Raw genomic sequence first — 21,416 nt, 5'->3', positions numbered from 1 at the left:
CTGCGAGGTGGTCCAGTCATGTCGAAGGCTCGGGAGCAGTCCAGATAGGTTGTAGGCCCTACGAGGCGGTCCAGTCAGGCTGAAGACTCGTTATGCATGTTGATCTGTATTCGTTGATATGATATGATATGGTTATATGAGGTTGGTATTTTGGGGGTAACTCACTAAGCTTTCGGGCTTACAGTTTCAGTTTATTGTTTCAGGTACATCAGGGGATCGTGGCAAGGCAAAGGTGTGACCGTAAAACTCCTCACTTTTTATGACCTTGTTTCTGGGATACTCTGATATGATACATTTTGAAAACAAGTTTGTAATGGTTTATAGATTTGAAATATTCTTAAAAGTTTAAATTTGGCATGATTTTTATGGGTGTTACAAAGACTCTAGGGATCTGGAATCCTTTCTTTCCAAAAGAGTTTCTAACCCTCACAACATTCCAAAGATGGAGACTTTATGGACATGTATGTCCAATGCATGTCTTGAAGTCAAAATGTCTAAAGAGGGAAAATATACCTTAAAATCCATGCATGGCATCCATGCTTGACCAAAAGCCAGATCTAGCCAACCATGCGACCATTTTGCCCCGGAGATTCATAAAGTTGCAAACTTTATGAAACCTATGCATGCAATCAACAAGAAAGATAGTAAATGAAGAGTAAACTCAAGGTCTAGCCATATTCTAAGATAAAAATCGAATCCTGAAGAGTTACAATAGTCCACAAGATGGTCAAACTCAAGAATGAGGGCTTTGTTTGTTGGATCTTCTCCTTCTTCTCACTATCTTCTTCTTCTTAAGCTCCAAAAGTCACTCTAGCTCACAATATAATAGGAAATGAAGATTAGGGTTTAACACAGACGTTCTTAGGGTTTGGAGAGTGATGGAAGGTCAGCCTCAAGGTTTTAAGGAGATTATATAGGGTGCAAACCCTAAAGTTAGGGTTTTTCCTTTACAACGCCTACTCGTCGAGTTGGGCCTTCCAACTCGTCGAGGAGGTCCTAAATCCCGCGTCCCTCAATGATCTCTACTCGACGAGATGGAGCTCCCCAACTCGTCGAGTCCCAGTCTAAAACCCTAAATTCTGAAAAGAAATTGATACCTAAAACGAGTGTTACACTAACATTTCACAATTCTCCTATATAATATAACTAATTTGTTTCTCTTATATTTCAATTATGATCATAATGTGGCTTTGAATTTTATTACTAATATTTATTAGTGGACATTTTATTATAAAAGTATATTTTTGTCTCAAAGTTTCAAAGGATTTTATCATTTAGTTTCAACTTTTAGAAATATTAAAACTTCAAAGTTATCATAAAAAATAGTTAAACACTTAAAAATGATTAAGTTTGCATTTTCATAGTTAAGGGTGAACATAGGCTGATAACTTGTCCTATTTGACTCGAACTGGAATCAGAACCGGCAATTCTTAGAATATTGGAACCAAAACTGGAATCAGTTACAACAGTTCTTTAGTGTTTGGAACCGGTCCTGGAACCGGCCGCTACCGGTTACTAATCCGGTGCCCGGGTTTAAGTTTATATATGACTTTTGAAGCTATAAATAAGCTTACATAATAATTATTATTACTCACGATTTTTGACTTGGAGCAACACGTTAAAAAGTGTAACACCCTATTTCGAATCGTTACCCATTTGGGCGTAGGTGATGAAATGTAGATGGTTCGGGCATTCGGAGTTGGTTTTGGTGTCAAGGAGTATTTTGGTAAATTGGCAGCGGGCTTTTATAGAAATTGGATTTTGTGTTCTGGGAACTTTAATTCAGGTATGAGTTGATAAAAGCATGGAGCTTTTCAATACCTTTTCATGGATATAAGGATGGTCGGAATCGGAGTGGTATCAAAGAAGTTATGGCCTTCGGAATGAATTAGGGTTTGAGGGAAGACCCTAGTTCGTGGGGCGTACTTATGCGAGGGGGACTACACCGTGCGTAAGGAGGTGTACGCTTAGCGTAGTGCGAAGACTGGATCGGGATGTGAGACCTCGTACGCTTGGTGTACGAGGGAAAGGATGAAACCCTAATTTTTAAGGATGTACCCTATATAAGCTTTATGTTAGTCCCTTTGGTTCATTTCTAAGCTAGCCTCCACTCTCTAAAAACCCTAAATCGACCTTGTAGCCTCTTGGAGGTGTTCTTGAGCTATTAGAAGGCTTTGGTGCAAGGTTCCTACCCTTGATGTATTTTTCATGTGGAGTATCATCACACCAGGGGATTTTTGTCATCTTCCACATTGTGTGGTAGAATTTTTGGCAACATGAGCAGGGAAAGACAGGAAGAGAGCACCAATTACTGGGGGAGTGCTCATCTCAAGGTTGGTCGAGTCCTATGGTATGTTTGAGTTTAGGGAGGCTAGGGCTTTATCATTAGAGATTACTTGTCCACTCAACCACCTTTTATTCAAAAGGGCGCGAGTGGTGATTGATAATGGGGGTAACAACTAATCCATTCCCCCAGATGATCCAGTGGAGGCTCCTGTGCTTAAGAGAGTTAGGAGACGGGGTTATGATATACAGGATGAGCCGACTGTTATTTTTGAAGAGGATGAGTTGCCAATGGACCCCTACAATGTTTATTTGAGACGATATCAAGACAATTTGGGTCAAGGCATGAATTACATGGGAATGCATATGGATCTCATTGTTGGGTTTTAGTATACTACAACATCCTATGGTGCACATACAACCCTAAATACCTTGGATCTATGTTTTCTCTATTATACATGCAAATGGTTTCCAAGGCATTAAACCTATAACTAGCATGCATTTGACATAAACCATATAATATACTAGTTAGGGAAACATACCTTTTATGTGGCTTGAAGTCTTGATGTATTTGGCCTTAAGAGCTTAGCACCAATAGTATGAAATGCCTCAAATGGAATCACAACACACCTAGGACAAAGGTGGCTCTTGAGAGAGAATTCCATGCACCAAAACACCTCCATATTTCTCTAAGAAAAGAAGTGGTGATTTTGGCTATGGAGTAACCTATTTATATGTAGGATTCCAAGGGTCATGGGTATAACCCATAATCCATACCCATGGGTTTTATGATCTATGGTTCATGTGGCCCAACTCTTTATGTATCCATACATAAACTTGGTCCAACATGGATCATAAGCCTAACACATATAAATATAACTAATTATCATAATTAGTCCCCATAGATTTAATTAGTCTCTTTTGATCACTAAATTAATTCCAAATTAATTCTTGATCGATACTAATTAAAACATATGATTTCATATTAATATATTATAACTTATAATATATTAATAAACCATAAATAACCTTCTCTCAAAAGTCCATCCTAACAAATTGTCCTGATGATATGCAACCCAAATGGACCATGCTACTATCGGGTCAAGTACATACCAATAATAGTTATGGGCTTAGACATCTAATCCAACACTCATGATGCAACACTTGGCCATTGATCGACCAAAAGGTTATCCCTTGCAATACACGTACATCCCGACTTGGGATGAGTTATGGGTTAAACACCAAGGTGGTTCTGGCGGTAGCGGAGGAGGAGGAGGAGATGGAAACGAAGAATGATTATCCTTGATTTTTTATTTTATTTTATGTTTGTGTTGTTTTTAATACAATTTATTTGTTTTTATGTTTGGTAATGTAGGATTTTAAGTAAATTTAGTTTTTGTGATGGTTTTCCTTTTTATTACTTGTTTGTTTTTTATTTCTCAAAAGTATAGTTAGCTGATGAATGATTTCCGAGAGAACATGACAAAAAGCTTAAGTGGGGGGTGAAGCTCGCGACTTGAAAAGAAACGATTTTGAGTGAAGATGACGAGTAGTTAATCATACTAACTAGAAGAGAGCATTTTTCAGCAAAATAGAAGAGTATACCACCTTGGTATTACTTTTTCTTGGCCAAGAATCGAGATGGACAGAACACTCATTATTCAGAGAAGAATGAAACCACGACGTGGTCAAAATTAACCACGACGTGGTGTCGAGGAATTTTGCAATTAAAGTATAGATTTTTCGAAGACCATGACATGTTCTTACAATACCATGTTGTGTTGCTACTCATATTCACCATTTTTGGTTGCTTGTTTCACTCCATTTGAAGTTTGTTTCTCTTGGTATATTAAAGAGCATTCCAGTAGCAGTCCAAAGTACCATTTTCCAGCTATTTCACGAGATGCCAACCACACAAGATACAAGTTCGACCTCTCCACTTCTATCCTAAGGAAGTCTGTTCCAATTTCTCTCTTTACTTTTATGTTCTTTTATTGGTTAAGCATGCATTGAGGACATTGCATGAAATAAGTGTGGGGTAGGGAGTTGAACGTAGGAATAACAAGCATTTTGAAAAAATTTATTATGAAAAATGACTTAAAAAATTATTAGAAAGACTTGAAACAATGATCTAAAATTGAACCTACTTAAAAAATTTAGTTATGTTGAGACCTAGGTTGCTAGTGTTGTGTGAGACGATCCGATGCAAGCCTCTATGTTTATTTGAGCCAGCATATGTTCTAGTATATTTGTGGTTTACCTGTCCTAGTGAAATAATGAGACAAAAAAAATGACCTTGCCCAATTTGAGGGATGTAAAAAGCTTTGGCTTTGGGAAAACCTAGACCTAATAAAAAGCTTACCAGTGATTGATTTATCTCCTAGGTCCTTTCTGTCAAAACAAAGCGAGTCAATTTATCAAGTTTATCTGTTTAATTTTCTGTATTGTTGGGTCTCTCACTCTCTCTTTCTCTCTCTCTCTCTCTCTCTCTCTATCTATCTATATATATATATATATATATATATATATATAACAGTTCAGGATTGGAGCCAATCTGTGACCTTCGGGACTTGGTTAGTATTCCCTGCAGGATATTTTTGGTATATCTGTCCACCTGCAGTACATTAATACGGATCGGAACGGGAAGAATGCCACTACACATGCTTCATCAAAAGTCATGGGTTCCATTAGTGATATAAGGGATTCCGAGTACTCCAATGAATCTTTTAGAAAGTCACGAACTATACTATTATTAAAGTTGCAACTAAGTTTAAGTTTTAGTTATTTATTTGCTTATATGTAATTATGGGAGGTTGAAGTATTGAGAAAAGATATAAAAATATAGAAAATATGAATATATATATATATATATATATATATATATATATATATATATATATATATATATATATATATATATATATATAAGAGAAAAAGTTCCAAAAAAGAAGATAATGTTGCAACAAATAAAAAATGTAGTTATATTTTTAGGAAAATTATATTATGTATTATTTTTCATTTTTTGTTGAGTCACTTTGCATTTGACAATAACTTTTGAGACGAAATGAGATAAATAAAAAGCCATATGAGGTAAGAATGGCAAAAATGAACGTTGTTCAAATTGATTGGGAAGTGTTTATGAGGATCGTAAGTATTTAGGATTGGGGAAGTTTTTAGGAAAATTAAACACAAATATATACATTACGGTCTCTGAGTAATGGAGAGGTTCAAAATGAATTGTTCTGTGCGATGTTGGTTGCTAGGGTTCTGATGATAATAAAAATCAGGTTTGCTTGGCAGCAACAAAAGACAAATATGGGGGGAATTTTGATATGTGCATATTTAGTTATATATTCCATGCATTATTTTTAATAATTTTTTGTACATTTATGCTCATTATAGAACAAAAGGTACTTAATTTGTTTAAAAGCTATTTTGTAGCAGCGAAGACATGCTTGGTGTAAAAAAGAAGCTATAGCAGAGCTGGAAGCGGGAAAAGTGGATTAAAATCAAAGAAGTCTTAAAATTGGAAGATCATGTCGTGGTTGTCTTAACACAACGTGGTGGTTGGAGACATCCCAATTGAATAGTGACTTGGCGATTACGTGTCTATAATGAAGACCACGTTGTGGTGGCGGTCAACCACGACGTGGTGGGCCAGATTCAGGATTTATAAATATGGCGATTATTCTCTCAACCTTAATGAATGTTCTGAGTTATATTCAACTTTTTGAGACCATAGAAGTGTTGGAACTAAAAAGGAGCTCAGATTTTGATTTAAGATTAGATTTCAAGGATATTTGAGGCAATAATACTTCTAAAAACTTATTTACTTTGTTCTTTATTATGATTTTCATTGTGAACTTCGTTTTTAAGTGTTTGTTTCCAGAAATCATGGGCTAAAAACCATAACTTCTGTTTAGAGTAGATGATCATTATGACTATGTGTTGATTTATTGGATCTTGGATTGTTGCTAGTTGCTTATTTGTTATGATAGCTTGTTAAAGATACTTTTGTGTTAATGACAACTACTCCTTCTGTTTATTGTTGAGTTTTTCTGAATTAGATGATCTTTCTTATTTGGTAAACTTGAATCTTATGAATTTGTGACCATCAAAGTTATAAGACTAGTGTTTTGATCATAAACCTAGGGTTAAATAGAAGAATATGTAAATTAATGTGGAAGGTAATATGTGATGATCATTCATGCATTGAATTGATGTTATTATCCATTAATGTCAATCACAGTTCAAGTCTAGCATAACTCGAATTAAGTACTAGTAATCTTATTTGTTTATTCACCTGATCAATGCATGAACGAAATAGTTTTACTAAAGGATTATTCTTTTGATCATAAATTTTAGTCAACTTAGGAATCGGTAAGCAACAATCAACTTAATACATTGCACTAATCTAAGAAATTAACCATATGAGTATTGTGAATCGAATCTAAATGGTAGTCTCTTTAATATCTTTCTTGTCTTAATCCTTAATTTGAATTGCTTTTGTTAGTTTAATTGCTTTTAATGATAATAGTTTTAAGTTTCTAGACTTGCAAAACTAGAACCCCCCCCCCCCTAATTAATCGTTTGAATTAGTTAACATTTAGTAGTATTTTAGCTAATATTTTCGTTCCATGTCTTCAATACCCTACTTTCCTGAACTATCATACTATTCGATTAGGTACACTATCTATTGCGTCTTAGTTAGTCTAGATTAGTAGGTTTATTACTTAGTAGATGAAATATCTATCAGCTATCTATACACTCACCCTGCAGGTTCCTCATAACCACTATTAAGCATCTAGACACTCATTCTAGACTACTCCCCAACACCACTGAGCCTCGCAAAGATCTTTGCTATCCTCGCCATTTGCTTCGTGCATGCCAATCGTACACAATACAGGACTCGGTAGACAATCGAATAAATGATTCTACCTCAAGTCCACAACTAAACAAGGAACAGGAAGAAAGGCTAAATCAGACATTATGTGGCTATAAAATCCTAACTATGTATAATTATGTAGCATACACTAAGCATATAGCAATGATATGTTCAATCTTATAAAAGCAACCTCCTAGGCTAAAGGCATCACAAATCAGACAACCTTAACACACTCTTCTTGAATGATCCTTAGCCTATCACCTAGCATGCAGATCTATCAGTTCATAAGCAAACAGCTCAATACTACACATAGAATAAATATAGATATTTTTGGAAAGCACCGCCCGAGATCTGGTTGATTGTACACACTGCTTCATCCGGTTTTCCCCTTTGAAATTCTTTGTTTTTTATTTTTTGAAAATTTTTTATGAAAATCCTCAAATCCTTAGTTTGAGTTTGGAATCCCACGATTGTTCATCCAAATCCCAAAACCCTAACTTCTAACATCACCAAAAACTCCATAACACATGCGTGGAAGAAAGGAAATGACCAAGCTAACATTTTTATGACTCTAAGCACCCTAAAATGTCTGAAAGGACAACTCATATGCTATGGAGTATTCCATACTCACAAAGATCAAGGTTTTGGGACAGAATGAACATAATCCAAGCCTAAACAAGATCTAGCAAAACAAACTCCAAGGTATGTACTTTATAACTTTAAAGCATGAACAAAGAGATGTAGATTCTGGATCCACAGGCTTGAATGCACCACCACTTCTTGAATGATCTTCCTTCACTACCAAGAACACTCAAAGATCACTCTGAAGCTTCAAATCTCACTCACAAGGGGTAAAGTTTCGATTTTAGGGTTTAGAGGAATGGAGGCTGGTTATAAGAAGGCCCAATGGGGATTAAGATGTTTAAATAGGGGACACAACCCTAAAAAAAATTAGGGTTTAAGCACTGCACGAGTACGCCCGACGTACCTATATGTACACCCAACATACTTCTCCTCCGTCACGACTCTCATGTTAACTTACGTCCGACGTACAAACCTGGTACGCCCAACGTAAGGGGCTAAATTGCAATATTTTAAAATACTAAGGGTTGAAATGGAAATACCTGACAACGGGTATTACATTCTTAATCATGCAATCAACACTGACCTGGTTATTCAAGATGCGTTCTATCTAAGTTGGTACTGAGAACAACTAATAAGCTCTAGTACATTTTCTTTTACCTAATTAGTTAACCAAAACGCTCTTCAATTAACCCTAACTTTTTACTATCTAATTAAACAAGCTCTTAATTAAATATGAAAAGCAACATTATGATTTGTGTAAAATTCCCAGCAATATCCAATACTTCTCATAAGCTCAAAAGCGTAAAGATATGATTTTTACAGTTTATATCAGAGTTAAATACCAACACATAACCAATCTGATATTTGTTACTTATTACCGGTTGATTAGAACAATTACAAAGTTTATTAACTGATTAACTAGAACGATTAAACCATAATCAGGTGATCACGCTAAAAAGAATCAAAATCAAACATTCATTAAGCACAAAACTGAAAAATCTAGATAGAATCACACAATGAAAACCAAGTCTAGTGATTGATAACATGAAAAGTAATAATATGTGCAGAACTGAAAACTAGTGTTTAGCCAGACATGGCTAAAAACCAATCAAAGCTAATAAAAAGAAAGATTAAACTACTAATTCTTACTAAACTAGATGAGAAACATGATCGACAACCTTCAGGTCTTCAGAAAAAATGGCGAAAACAGAGAAAATTCACCTCTAAATTTGTCTATAGTCATATGGGAATGATTTCTTACAACTAGGGTTCTATTGGGGACAATTTATACGAAATCAGCAGCAAAATCGTAACAAATCGTCAGAAAAATTGATAGGTGCGCCACGCTCATAAGGAGGCGCATTGCGCCCTTCCTTAAAACTGCCCAATTCGATCGTTTAATGAAGTACGTTGCTTTTTTGGGCATATTTGACAAAAAAATGATCGTGTTTTGTGGGAAAACGCGAGGTCCCGAAACATGACTTTTGACGATTTCGGAACTGCGACTTGTTTACATGATCAAATTTTTGAGGAAAATTCGATCGAATTTTTTACTTTTCTTCATAAAACTTCAAATTAAGGCAAGCAATCCTTGAACTCTTCACACGATCGAATTTCTAAAGAAACACGATCGAATTTGTGGGTTTTCACGCAAAATGTTCGTTTTTCCTTGTCCAAAACAGCTTCCAAGCATTCCCAAGCATCCTTCATAAGTTCTAGTTTAGTTCCAATGCTCCATCAAACGCATCCAAAGCTGCTCCCAAATCTCTATTCCACTTGAATTATCTGAAAACGACATCAAAACATGAGCATTACGGGAATTCTGACGAAGGACATGAGCTGAACATTATTTAAGTTAATGCATATGAAAATGCATAAAATATGATGCAAAATGTTAATAAAAACTACCCTAAAAATGCATAAAATGACATCTATCAACTCGGTATTGTACCCGAAAACGAACCGACACCGGTTCTTATATATTGGTCCTATAAAATCTCGTTAATCAATTTCCGGGTTTTCTGGGTTTTGGTCAATTCGAGCCGGGTTTGGACCCACTTTCATCCTTACTGCATGCTTCCAACACAACTGTCTATCCTTTCATCATCACATGTCTTTTATTTTCTAGGTAATTATTTTGATTTAAAATAGAGTAAATTACACAAATGGTCCCTATGGTTTGGGATAATTTGCACGCTTGGTCCCTAATTTATTTTTTTTAACTTGGAATGTCCCTACTGTTTGTTTTTGTTACGCACTTGGTCCCTACTATTTGTTTTTGTTACGCGTTTTGGTCTCTGTCTTACCTAAAAAGACTATTATTTAAATAGGGAAAAATGGTGAGGTAGGTAAAGTAAGGTGAGGAGGTGGGGTTGGATGTGTGTTTATTTAAATAAATTAAAAAATCAAGGGAAAAATAATCTTTTTAGGTAAGATAGGGACCAAGCGCGTAACAAAAACAAACAGTACAGATCTTCCGAGTTAAAAAAACAAGTTAGGGACCAAACACGCAAATTACCCTAAATCATAGGGATCATTCGTGTAATTTACTCTTTAAAATAACAAAACCAAAAAATTATTTCTACCACCTTTTGATTAATAAATTGAAATAACACTAATATATTAAAACGTTGTAAACTTTTTTATTTTTTTTTCACAAAACTTCATTAATGTGTGGTTTGGTTTTCCTTGGACCGTCGTCCAAAATAGAAAAAAAAGATGGGAGAGTAGTTATGCTGTCAACACCCAACATTCTTAGGGCATGTTTGTTATAGTCTGACTGGGACCGAGTCAGCGATTTGGGCTGACTCGGTCAGCGATTTGGGCTGACTCGGTCAGACGGAAATGTGTTTGATAATCGCTTTCTCACTCAGAAACGTCTGGCCCATATGATTTCTCGGTCAGACATTAAGATGCTGCTAACTGAAAAAATGACCTTCATACCCTCTCTTTTCTTTCTTCCCATCGTGACCTAGAAGAGAAACAACAAAGAAATTGGCCGCCATCGACAGCTCCCTCTATCGTCGCCGTCCCTCCCTCAGTTCGACTACCGGCCTCACTCTTCCCTCCGATTCGAGCTCCCGCGAGAAAGACATCAAAACAGGTACGTCCTCGTTTTTTTTTCCTGTGAAATCAGAAAATTGTCTTTCTCCTCCTCGTTTTTTTTTTCTGTGAAATCAAAATATTGTTTTTCCTTCTCCTTTGTATATGATTTGTGAAATCATAAATCAGAATTTGGTTTTGAAATAAAAAATTGTTCTTGTTCTTGAATTCATGTTCATATAGTGGATAGCAATTCCATACAGAAGTAAAGGGAACCTGCATAATAATTGGCATCTACAATGTTGTTTCATTATCATCTTAATTTGGTTTGAAGGGGGACAACAAATCTCAAATGTTAGAGCCTGATGCTGGATACTAGGTTTTCATTGTAAAATTTGGGTTAGGTGTTTTGTAGCTTCTGTATGTGTAAAGTGACAGCCGATAATCTATGATTTTACCATGGTTTTAATATGTTTGTTATGTTGTTAAACATTGTTATATACGAGTTATATCTTATATTCATATGATGAATCATCTTTCTATAGTTTTAACACTCTTACATCAAGTCTATTTATTCAGTTATGCATGATTTCTAACTTGAAATTTGTATTTAGTAAATATGAACAATTGTGAAGAGAATAAAAGCTGGGAAATTGATTATATTTGATCCAATGGAAATGTTGGAAACAAGCTGGTGTTTGTTGGAAATGATATTTTTGAATAATTTGTTTTGTATATTTTGCAAATTGAAGAATCTCTTTCGTTTTTGGGTCAAATGTTCATATGTAGTATGTGATTAGTTGTGGAAGGGTAAAATGATCATTTTTTATTAGTCAGCGCATTCAGTCAGATTTGTTTCTTACTCACTCAGGATTTCTTACCCAGACAGACATTTCCCAGTCAGCACTTTATCAGTCAGAAACTATCAAACGGGGCCTTAAATTATAGGTCATGGATGGAAAAAACACATTGATGAATGATGAGACCACAAATTATAACACGACGTAAGTGAAAATATTAATATTAATATGATAATAAATAAAAGATGTTTTATTATAAATGGTAAATTATATAAAAAGGAAACGTCTCTTATAAAATATGTTTCTAAAATAAAAATCAATAAAAAATATTTTTTTACATCAATTATGTATAACTAATCGTATTAAAAATAATACTCCAATCAGAAAACGAAAGAATAGTCATAAACATAGCTTTTGAAATGTTAACCGCAAATTAATACACGACAACGACAGGACCGTGTGTAAAGCTCGTCTTTAAATTTTAAAATTAAATGAAAATTTTAAATTGTTTTATTAATTTCGTTGAAAAGTCAAAACTGGTCAAGAACGATGTATTTGAGACTTTGAGTTAGGTTAGTTGTAGGAAGATGAGAAGATCGTTAAAGTTAACGGTAACGTTGCTGACGTGGCAATAGTTTATCTACCGACTCAACTTTGACGCCTGTTATCGTTAACAACTTGCCATTTTGTTTATGATTACTGTATTCCCATCTCTCTGTGCAAATAAGAAACCCAACTGCAATCGCCATTTATCTTCCCGCCTCTCTCTCTCTCTCTCTCTCTCTCTCACACACACACACACTGAGGAAGGCGGCGAACTCTAGTCGGTGGAGGCGTTATAATGATAAAAGGAAGTCGCATTATAGAGTCGTTTCTATGGAAGATGTCGGGATTATTCAACTTCTTCATCCTTCTGTTGTTCTTATCGACGAGTCTTCGTGATATCAGATCCGCCGCTCAGCTTTTGCCTGATGATGAAGGTACAGTGTTCCTTAATTTTTAATTGCTCTCCGTTCATCAACATTTCTGTTGTTTTAGTCACTAGCTAGTTATTGTTCTGAATGTTTGAACGAATCTGATGGTTCTCTTGATTTTGACTTTGCAATTTGCGTTTAGAGAAAATTGATTTCGGAGTAAAGCTTTATTTGGATAGTCGATGATAATCGTTATGTTATCCAGTCTCTCTTTTACCTTTATGAAGTCGCATAAACATCTGTTTTGGTGCTCATTGAACTGTAAAAGGAAGCTGTGCGGAATTGATTTCATTGTACAGCTTTAAAGGAGATAAAAACAATTTTTTCCCGAGAAGGTTACAAAAGTTCGGATTACTTCATTGACTTCATCGAAAATACTTTGATCTCTCCAAAAAGTTTGCCCAGATTTGAACTTAACTCACATTTTAGCAATTTACTTTATTATTATTCAAGAATGGGAAATAACGACAATAATAATAAGATAACAAAAATTCAATATATGTCAATATGTCATGAATGATCTATAAGATAATTGAGATGACAGGATAAAATATCAAAAATTAGAAAAGTATAATACTTGTTACCTAGGTTTGACTTCTTATATGATCACACTGTTAAGGGATAGTATTTTATTGTTTTAATGAAAACAAGTAATATTCTTTCGATATTATAGTAGTCCTTTTAAGACATTTCTTAATACAAATATCTTATCATTAATAATATTTAAAATACATACCATTTAATAATATCAACACAATGGTTAAGAATGTATTAATATAACTACACCTTAATAATTAATATTGGTGACATGGTACAAAATCCATTTGCGCTTAATTATTGTAAAAAAATATTCAAGGTCATATGAAGTATTTATCACAATAGGTATGTATGGGCCCCAAAGTTCATATCAACGTGCATCCCTATAACCCTATTCAATTAATTCATCCTTCAAAATTATGGATCTAATATAACGTGCTTCCTTCACCTATTCACCATGTCAGCTTTGATGGACCCCTTCTATATATTGTTTTATTTTTTCGTAAAATTTTAACTTTACATAGAATAAAATAATACCCTACCTAACAATTTAATCCTATTCTACTTTGATTCCTTTACTGCTTTTTTCCTTTTTTTTTTTCTATTATCGATGAAATAGTTATCTCATGTTCTACGGAGTTGGTTTAAAGGTCCTCTCTCAGATAGTTTGACTTTGACCATATAGCGTTTGGCCACCTGGTTGCATTTAAGGCCAGCCTTGATATAAAAAGACATATTTGATGTATGTAGATGTGCGGCTGAATGGATGTCGTTTTCTTTTTGTCAACCATGCAAAAATATATGTATTTTTTTTGTTCCATACAGCGTGTATAATTGACATTTATAATTTATAACCTACTTCCTTCGTGTGGGGATTATTTCCACTTTCTTGATATAATGTCAATATCGTTCGTTATGATCTTGATCCATTCCTCTAAACAGTTTAAAAATTAACAAGAAAGTTTGTTCTTTTCCACCAATCTACAAACATGTATTGACCTTTTACCTAGTTTCTGAACAATTCAACTTATTATGAAAGTTTGACAGCTATATGCATGACTAAATAATAAATGCGAGTTTATATATAATTCCCTTTTTTTTTTGTTTGTAACAGTTGAAACTATGAGAGTCATAGCCTCAAAGCTACAAAACACTAGGTGGAATGTTTCTAGAGATTCATGCACTACAGGTGAAGGGCTACAACAGATAATTTCCAATGATACAAGATCTGAAAGGAGACATATTATGGAAGTTGGAAGCAATATAACTTGCAACTGTAACATCACTAATAGTACTTTTTGCCACATAACAAACATGTATGCATCTATCTTTCTTTCTATAACATATATTAATTAATCATGTCACTAATCAATGTTTACTGATATTTTCAATACTTGTATTAAATTGCAGCCAGGTGAAAAAAATGAACTTGAACGGAGTTTTACCTGAGGAATTTGCAAATCTCACTTTTCTGCAAGAAATGTAAATCCAACAATCACCATGATCAATTTCTAATTATGTTAAATTAGTAAATTTATTAATATACCTGTTGTAATTAATATGATACATTTTTCATACATACAGAGATCTGACTCGCAACTATATCGGTGGCTCTATTCCCGCAAGTTTCAGCCAGCTTCCTCTTATTTTCTTGTAAGTTACTTTTTGTTTCAAATTTTCCCTTTTTGCCCTTGTGAATATACTTTTGACACTGTATTTTCCATAGGAGTATTGGGGGGAATCGCATCAGTGGTTCCATACCTGAACAATTAGCTAATATTTCTACACTTGAGGAATTGTAAGCAAAGATTCTTGGTTTTCGTCTTTACCCTATAATCATATGAGACCTTATAATGAATTTACTATTTTGACCTTTAGGGTCGTGGAAAACAACTTGCTTGGAGGACCACTTCCTCCACAACTTGGACGCTTGTCTCGCTTGAGAAGATTGTAAGATTAATTTATATATAATGTTTATATTTTAGTGTTGATATCGATAACAAGATTTTTTTTTTATTTTTTTTTTCTTTTTATTGCAGTGTTGCTTCTGCAAATAACTTTACTGGAACTATACCGGTTTCATATGGCAATCTGACTAATTTAGAACAGTTGTAAGTCATAGTTATCTTTTATTAATTATAGCGAGTCATTAAATACTCTATATAAATTATTTAATCTTTTTTTTTTTGGTTACATTTCTTGCAGTAGGATAGATGGGAGTACATTATCTGGGAGTATACCTGATTTTATCGGAAACTGGAAAAATCTCACAGTACTGTGAGTATTATTTTACTCTCTTTATTGTGATTAAAGTTTTTAAACTTTAATCATTTATAATTTATTTTGCAGTGATATGCAAGGAACGAACATGTCTGGACCCATTCCTACTACAATATCTCTGTTGAGAAAATTGAAATCATTGTGAGAAAGAGCACATTATTTTATTTTTGTTAAATTTTCAGTCAGTAGTTTTCTGGCAATAGACTTTAACATTGAACTTATTTTATATCAGGAGGATATCTGATTTGGCTGGATCATCGAGTTCACCATTTCCTAATCTGGAGGCTATGACAAACATGGAGGATTTGTGAGTTGATTAAATAATTTGTGTGAAAGAAAATAAAAAGTGTGTTATAATACTTACATATAATTTTGCTACAGGATTTTGAGAAATTGTTTGCTTACTGGCCCAATGCCTAAGTACATTGATGGAGGATATGACGATTTAAAAAACATGTAAGTCAGTTGCTAATAGTAGTATTCATGTTAAGATTATGTTTTTGACACGTTGTGCGATAGTTTTATTGATTAAATTTTTGTCTGAATTGTTTTTTTTTTATTATTTGCAGAGACCTGAGCTTCAACCAGCTGAATGGTTCAATACCCGAATTATTTCAATTTATAGACTTTGACACCTTGTATGCAACGCAACTACTTCCTAAGATGTTATAATTTATTTCCTATTTTAATTTTGAGGTTAAATTTGTTATTTTGAGATCTAATATTGTCCATGTATGTAGGTTTCTAAATAACAACTCACTATCCGAAGATATTCCAGCATGGATGTTTTCTCGCACAGACAAGATGTAAGTGATACCCCTGGCCTTGACTATTATTATTAGACCAAATTTCAAGACAAAAATAAATGTAGTTTACTCTTTTTACCAATATAGTATCATTTACCTATAATAGCAATATATTTACATTTTTATCAAAAATAGCAATATGTAATTCACAATATACATTTTCTTTATACATAATGTGTAGCAAAAGGCAAGTACGTTGCTTATTTAGGTAAAAAAAATAAAATAAAGTAAGTCTGTTGCTATTATGTTAAAATATTAGCACTATGTTTATTGCAGTGACTTATCTTACAACAATTTTGCAAATACTACACAGCAAACTTGTGGGTCATCTAGAGTGTGAGTTTTCCTATTCTACCCTTCCTTTACCATATCACAATATCATTACTTTCTATATTCACTAATTATATATACCTTTATTTATAACAGGAATTTGGTTTCAGCCTTGTCACCTTCAGCCCCTGCACCCAACAGGTATGTCCCCTGTCAACCCGTTCACATAAAACTTTTTCAACTGTTTACAATCATGTTACCTAACATGTTAATGAATCTTCTAGAGAAAGTTGGTGTTTAAGAGACGAAATTGGTTGCAGCAGAAGCCCCAAGTGTAAGAAATTAGTAAACAAAAACAACCCTTCCCTTTTTGTAACGTATCTAAATCTTGAAATGTATCTGAAATTCCAGATCATTCGTTGTTTATTAACTGTGGTGGAGATAGCACAGTGTTTGAGGGAAACGAATATCAAAGGGATTTTAGCAACGAGCAAGCTTACTTCTATTCTGAATCGGATGGATGGGCTTATAGCGCTAATGGTGTTTTCATGGGCAACAGTAGTGCCCCATTTGTTGGAACCAATACGAATGTAAGAGATGGTAAAATATACGAATCAGCTCGCTTTTCTCCCACTTCACTTAGGTACTACGGATTATGTTTGAGGGAAGGAAGTTATAAAGTGAGGCTCCATTTCGCTGAAATAAGTTACACAAATGATTCCACATTTGCAAGCCTTGGAAGACGCTATTTCGATATATCAATCCAAGTCAGTAACAATAATAACCCAATTTTTTTTTATTGTAGATTTTTAGTTATGAATTTAATTTTGTTATATAGGGCGTTTTGGAGCGGAAAGACTTTAGTATTGTGGAAAGAGCTGGAGGTGTTGGAAGAGGGACCTTCATAGATTTTGATAATGTTACGGTTACTGGTAGCACGTTGGAGATTCACTTGTACTGGGCTGGAAAAGGGACAACTGGCATTCCTGAGCGAGGTGTTTATGGACCTCTTTTATCAGCCATCGCAATAACACCAAGTAAGTAAATATTATCCCACCTTTTTAAGTGGGACAAAAAATTGAAGAATCATGTATAAATTACTTATTTGACCTTGTTGCAGACTATAATGTCAGTACAGGTGGGATTTCTGCTGGAGCTATTGCTGGAATTGTGATTGGTTCATGTGCGTTTATAGTCCTAATTTTAGCTCTGCTTTGGTGGGGAGGATATATAGGAGGAGACAAAGAAGATAAAGGCAAGACACAATATACATAAAGATAAATAAATTATGTGTATAAGATTTTATACAGTTCTAACTGCTTTTAATGTTGTACAACAGAGCTTCGAGCGCTTGAATTACAAACGGGGTATTTCAGCCTGCGACAAATTAAATCCGCTACTCATAACTTTGATCCTACAAACAAGATCGGTGAAGGAGGATTTGGACCAGTTTATAAGGTAGGTTTCAGATGTGGCCTCTTATTTGGGCAAATTGCAGAAAATAGTAACATTCCATTTTTATATTTATTTATATTAAAGTTTATGCATTTTGTTGAATCACAGGGCGTACTCTCGGATGGTTCCGAGATTGCTGTTAAACAACTTTCAGCAAGATCAAAGCAAGGAAACCGTGAATTTGTGACTGAAATAGGAATGATATCCGCTTTACAACATCCAAATCTTGTGAAGCTTTATGGTTGTTGTATCGAAGGAAAAGAGTTGTTGCTTGTATACGAATACCTCATCAACAACAGTCTCGCACGTGCCCTTTTTGGTAAATAACTAAATACTTTTAATATTTTTCACTATCCATCATGCAATTTCCTGGTTTTTTTTTTTTTTTTTAAAAAAAATTGTGAATTTTTTATAGGTAAAGAGAACCAGAAGCTTAATTTGGACTGGTCAACAAGAAAGAAGATATGTATGGGAATCGCAAAGGGCTTAGCTTATTTACATGAGGAGTCAAGATTGAAAATAGTTCATAGAGATATAAAAGCCACAAATGTGCTTCTTGACAAGGATTTAAACGCTAAAATATCGGATTTTGGTTTGGCAAAACTTGATGAAGAAGAGGATACTCATATCAGCACACGAATTGCTGGAACTATGTGAGACTGCATATTTCTTTTTATTTTATATTATTTATCACGGAAATTCACTAAAAATGTGACATATTTTTATGGTGTAAATTTGTAGAGGATATATGGCTCCGGAATATGCAATGAGAGGATACTTGACAGATAAAGCAGATGTTTACAGCTTTGGAGTTGTGTTGTTGGAGATTGTGAGTGGGAAAAGCAACACAAATTATAGACCAAAGGAGGAGTTTGTCTACCTTCTCGACTGGGTAAGTTCAATTTTTTTTTTATTACAATTACAGGAAATAGCAACGTACTTTGCTTTTTTTTTTTTTTTTAATATACATATATGGGCGATACACTTTAATTTTTATCCATAGTGATACTAGTAATGTATTTACGGTTTCTTTTCAAGAAAAGAATTTTTAAAACTGGTTACCATTTGAATTTTTTTTCAACTTTTTTCTTATGTGGTAATATTTGAAGATTTGGCAGTTTTTTGACACATTATTGTTGGTTACATGCCACATAAGCAAAAGAGTAAATTCAATTTCAATCTAAGTCTTGCTCATTTTTTTCGGTTTTGGTCCATGAAGTTTCCTTTTTGCAGTTTTCCTCCTTATTTGTGGGTTTTCATAAGGGTTTTGGTCACTGAAATTTCCTTTTTCATAGTTTTGGTCCTTATTTGAGGTTTTCATATTGCATTTGGTCCCCGATCCAAGTAAAATGACTATATTACCCTCGATCATCTTTCTCTTTGTAAAATTTGTAATATAATAATAATGTAAAACTCATTTTGCTTTGAGCAGGGACCAAAAGCATTAAAAAACAACAAATAATGACCGAAATTGCAAAAAGGAAACATTAGGGACCAAAACCAAAAAATGAGCTAAATCAAAAACCAAAACTGTAGTTTCCCTCGAAGCAAAAAAAGTTAAATGAAAACTAAAATTCGTTAAAAAGTGTTGTGTTTGGTAGAAAATCACAAGTACATTAACGGGTATTTCTCTTAAGGCCCAAATTAATAACTTCTATTTGTAATCAGGCGTATGTTCTACAAGAGCAAGGGGGTCTCTTGGACTTAGTGGACCCAGGTCTTGTTAAATACTCAAAAGACGAAGCATTGATGATGTTAAATTTGGCTATCTTATGCACGAATATATCACCCACACTTCGCCCACCAATGTCATCAGTCGTCAAAATGTTGGATGGGAAATTACCACTTCTGCCCCCAGTGGTGAAACGAGGGGTGGGGAATCCCGACATTAAGTTTAAAGCTTTTGACATGATGTCACATGATAGTCAAACACAAGTCTCAACTATCTCAGCAGATAGTCAAGGCCCCAGTCTGTGGAATGATACATCCTTGTATAAGGATGAGACACAGGGTACGTCTTCTGAGACGAAGCTTCTTCCCGATCTTTATGATGTTGATATATGAATCCTTAATTTATTTCTTCATTTATAGATATATTATACATGTGTGAGTTGTACAAAATATGTTTAAATTTTTGGTTGTAGGTCTATTATCGCAATGTAATTTTTGCAAAATTTTGTTTAGATTTGTCTCATGGGCTATGGTTTTTTATATATATCCTTCAACTCTGGCATTCCTGGACACATTTCTTAGTTTTTGTATTCTTTGTCTGATAACAAATGTTCTATAGTGCGGTTTCATTTTGAATTAACAAACATGATGACAAAAATTGGTCTATTCAGATATAATTTAGGGTTGTCCCCTTTTGACTTAATGAGTTAAGCACTTAATATGGACAACCAAATATGGTTGTTTCTTTTTTACTTAATGTGGGCAACATGACTTAATGGATTATGTCAAAATTTACCCTTCTTTTTCTCATCCCAATTCCTCTCGTGTTTGATGAATATTGTTGAGTTGATTAAATTGTGACAATTGTTTGTTAGAATGTAACGGTAAAATGGTCATTTATTTTTTACAACACTTCATTTGGACTATATTCGGTGGTCATGGTCTCCATGTAGGACTTAAGAAAAAATTAAACCCTTAGTCTATCTATGATTCGGTAAAAATAAAGATTAAATACAATTGTGTTTTCATGGTTAAAAATAGGGCAAACTATATAAAAGCCATTATATTTTGGTCATTTTTGTGGTTTAACCACTATATTTTCATTTCGTTAATGAAATTCATCCAAGTTTGATAATTTTTTATATGTCGATTTGACACTAAACTTTGTGTGGGAACTAAAATACGGAAAATGTACGAAGGAAACAAAATGACCGCACTTTGCTTATGAATTACATGTGCGCAAATTGCATATGATGAAAATGCTACAAATGATACACACAACGAAGATCAAGAAACAATTTGATGAAAGAACAAGATCAATACCCGAAGAATTGAAAATGTACGAGTTTGTGAAACCAAAAAATTAAAGACGAATGAATATTGGAATTAATTTTGTATTTAATTAGCTAGTTGTTGAAAAAATTAATTATTTAATTACTTTATAATAACTAAAATTAATTAACTTCAAGAAATTAATAATTAAAGACCAATGTTTTAAAAACCGGTTTGAACCGGCCGGTCGAACCAGTTGGACCGGGAACCGGGGAAGGGAGCGGTTCAACTATCACCGGTTTTGCGTCGATTTCTGGACCGGATTAAACCGGCCGGTTTTTAGAAAAACTCGGTTGAACCGGTTAAACCAAATAAAAATACATGGAAAAAAACCATTTTCATAATAAACTTTGGTGAATTTTTTAAAATCTATATAGTTTTCTCTAAATAAAAACATATGATAAATGTTATAAAGTTTTTAATGTATTTGGAATGATCTACAACTTATTTGTATGTGTACTTTTAATGCTTGAACTTGTAAACGTCAAATTCATGA

General features: G+C 34.0%; 1 protein-coding gene across 1 annotated transcript; it reads left to right on the top strand.

Annotated features, from left to right (window-relative positions):
- The first annotated feature begins 12,283 nt into the window (after window positions 1-12,283).
- LOC145124268 (putative LRR receptor-like serine/threonine-protein kinase At1g53440) lies at window positions 12,284-20,100 on the top strand. The gene is made up of 24 exons (XM_079059536.1): window positions 12,284-12,575; window positions 14,221-14,422; window positions 14,517-14,588; window positions 14,691-14,759; window positions 14,833-14,904; window positions 14,985-15,056; window positions 15,146-15,217; window positions 15,312-15,383; window positions 15,456-15,527; window positions 15,619-15,693; window positions 15,768-15,842; window positions 15,956-16,024; window positions 16,127-16,192; window positions 16,469-16,528; window positions 16,619-16,663; window positions 16,747-16,796; window positions 16,874-17,229; window positions 17,301-17,499; window positions 17,583-17,717; window positions 17,802-17,920; window positions 18,026-18,236; window positions 18,333-18,570; window positions 18,659-18,809; window positions 19,586-20,100. The coding sequence occupies exons 1-24, from the start codon at window positions 12,437-12,439 to the stop codon at window positions 19,979-19,981; spliced, it is 3,087 nt and encodes a 1,028-aa protein (XP_078915662.1). The 5' UTR covers window positions 12,284-12,436; the 3' UTR covers window positions 19,982-20,100.
- The last annotated feature ends 1,316 nt before the right edge of the window (window positions 20,101-21,416 follow it).

The sequence above is a fragment of the Lactuca virosa genome, chromosome 7, assembly GCF_052849685.1.
Source record: "Lactuca virosa cultivar CGN04683 chromosome 7, Lactuca_virosa_CGN04683_v6, whole genome shotgun sequence".
Taxonomy (NCBI): Eukaryota; Viridiplantae; Streptophyta; class Magnoliopsida; order Asterales; family Asteraceae; genus Lactuca; species Lactuca virosa.
Note: the sequence above shows the minus strand (reverse complement) of the source record. Positions and strands in the feature narration are given on the sequence as shown.

Bases quoted from the DNA above. Each gene is read 5' to 3' on its own strand.
- LOC145124268 (XM_079059536.1), top strand. From the start codon at position 12,437: ATGATAAAAGGAAGTCGCATTATAGAGTCGTTTCTATGGAAGATGTCG. The intron at 15,218-15,311 runs GTAAGTCATAGT...CATTTCTTGCAG, and splicing joins CTGACTAATTTAGAACAGTT to TAGGATAGATGGGAGTACAT. The intron at 15,694-15,767 runs GTGAGTTGATTA...ATTTTGCTACAG, and splicing joins ATGACAAACATGGAGGATTT to GATTTTGAGAAATTGTTTGC.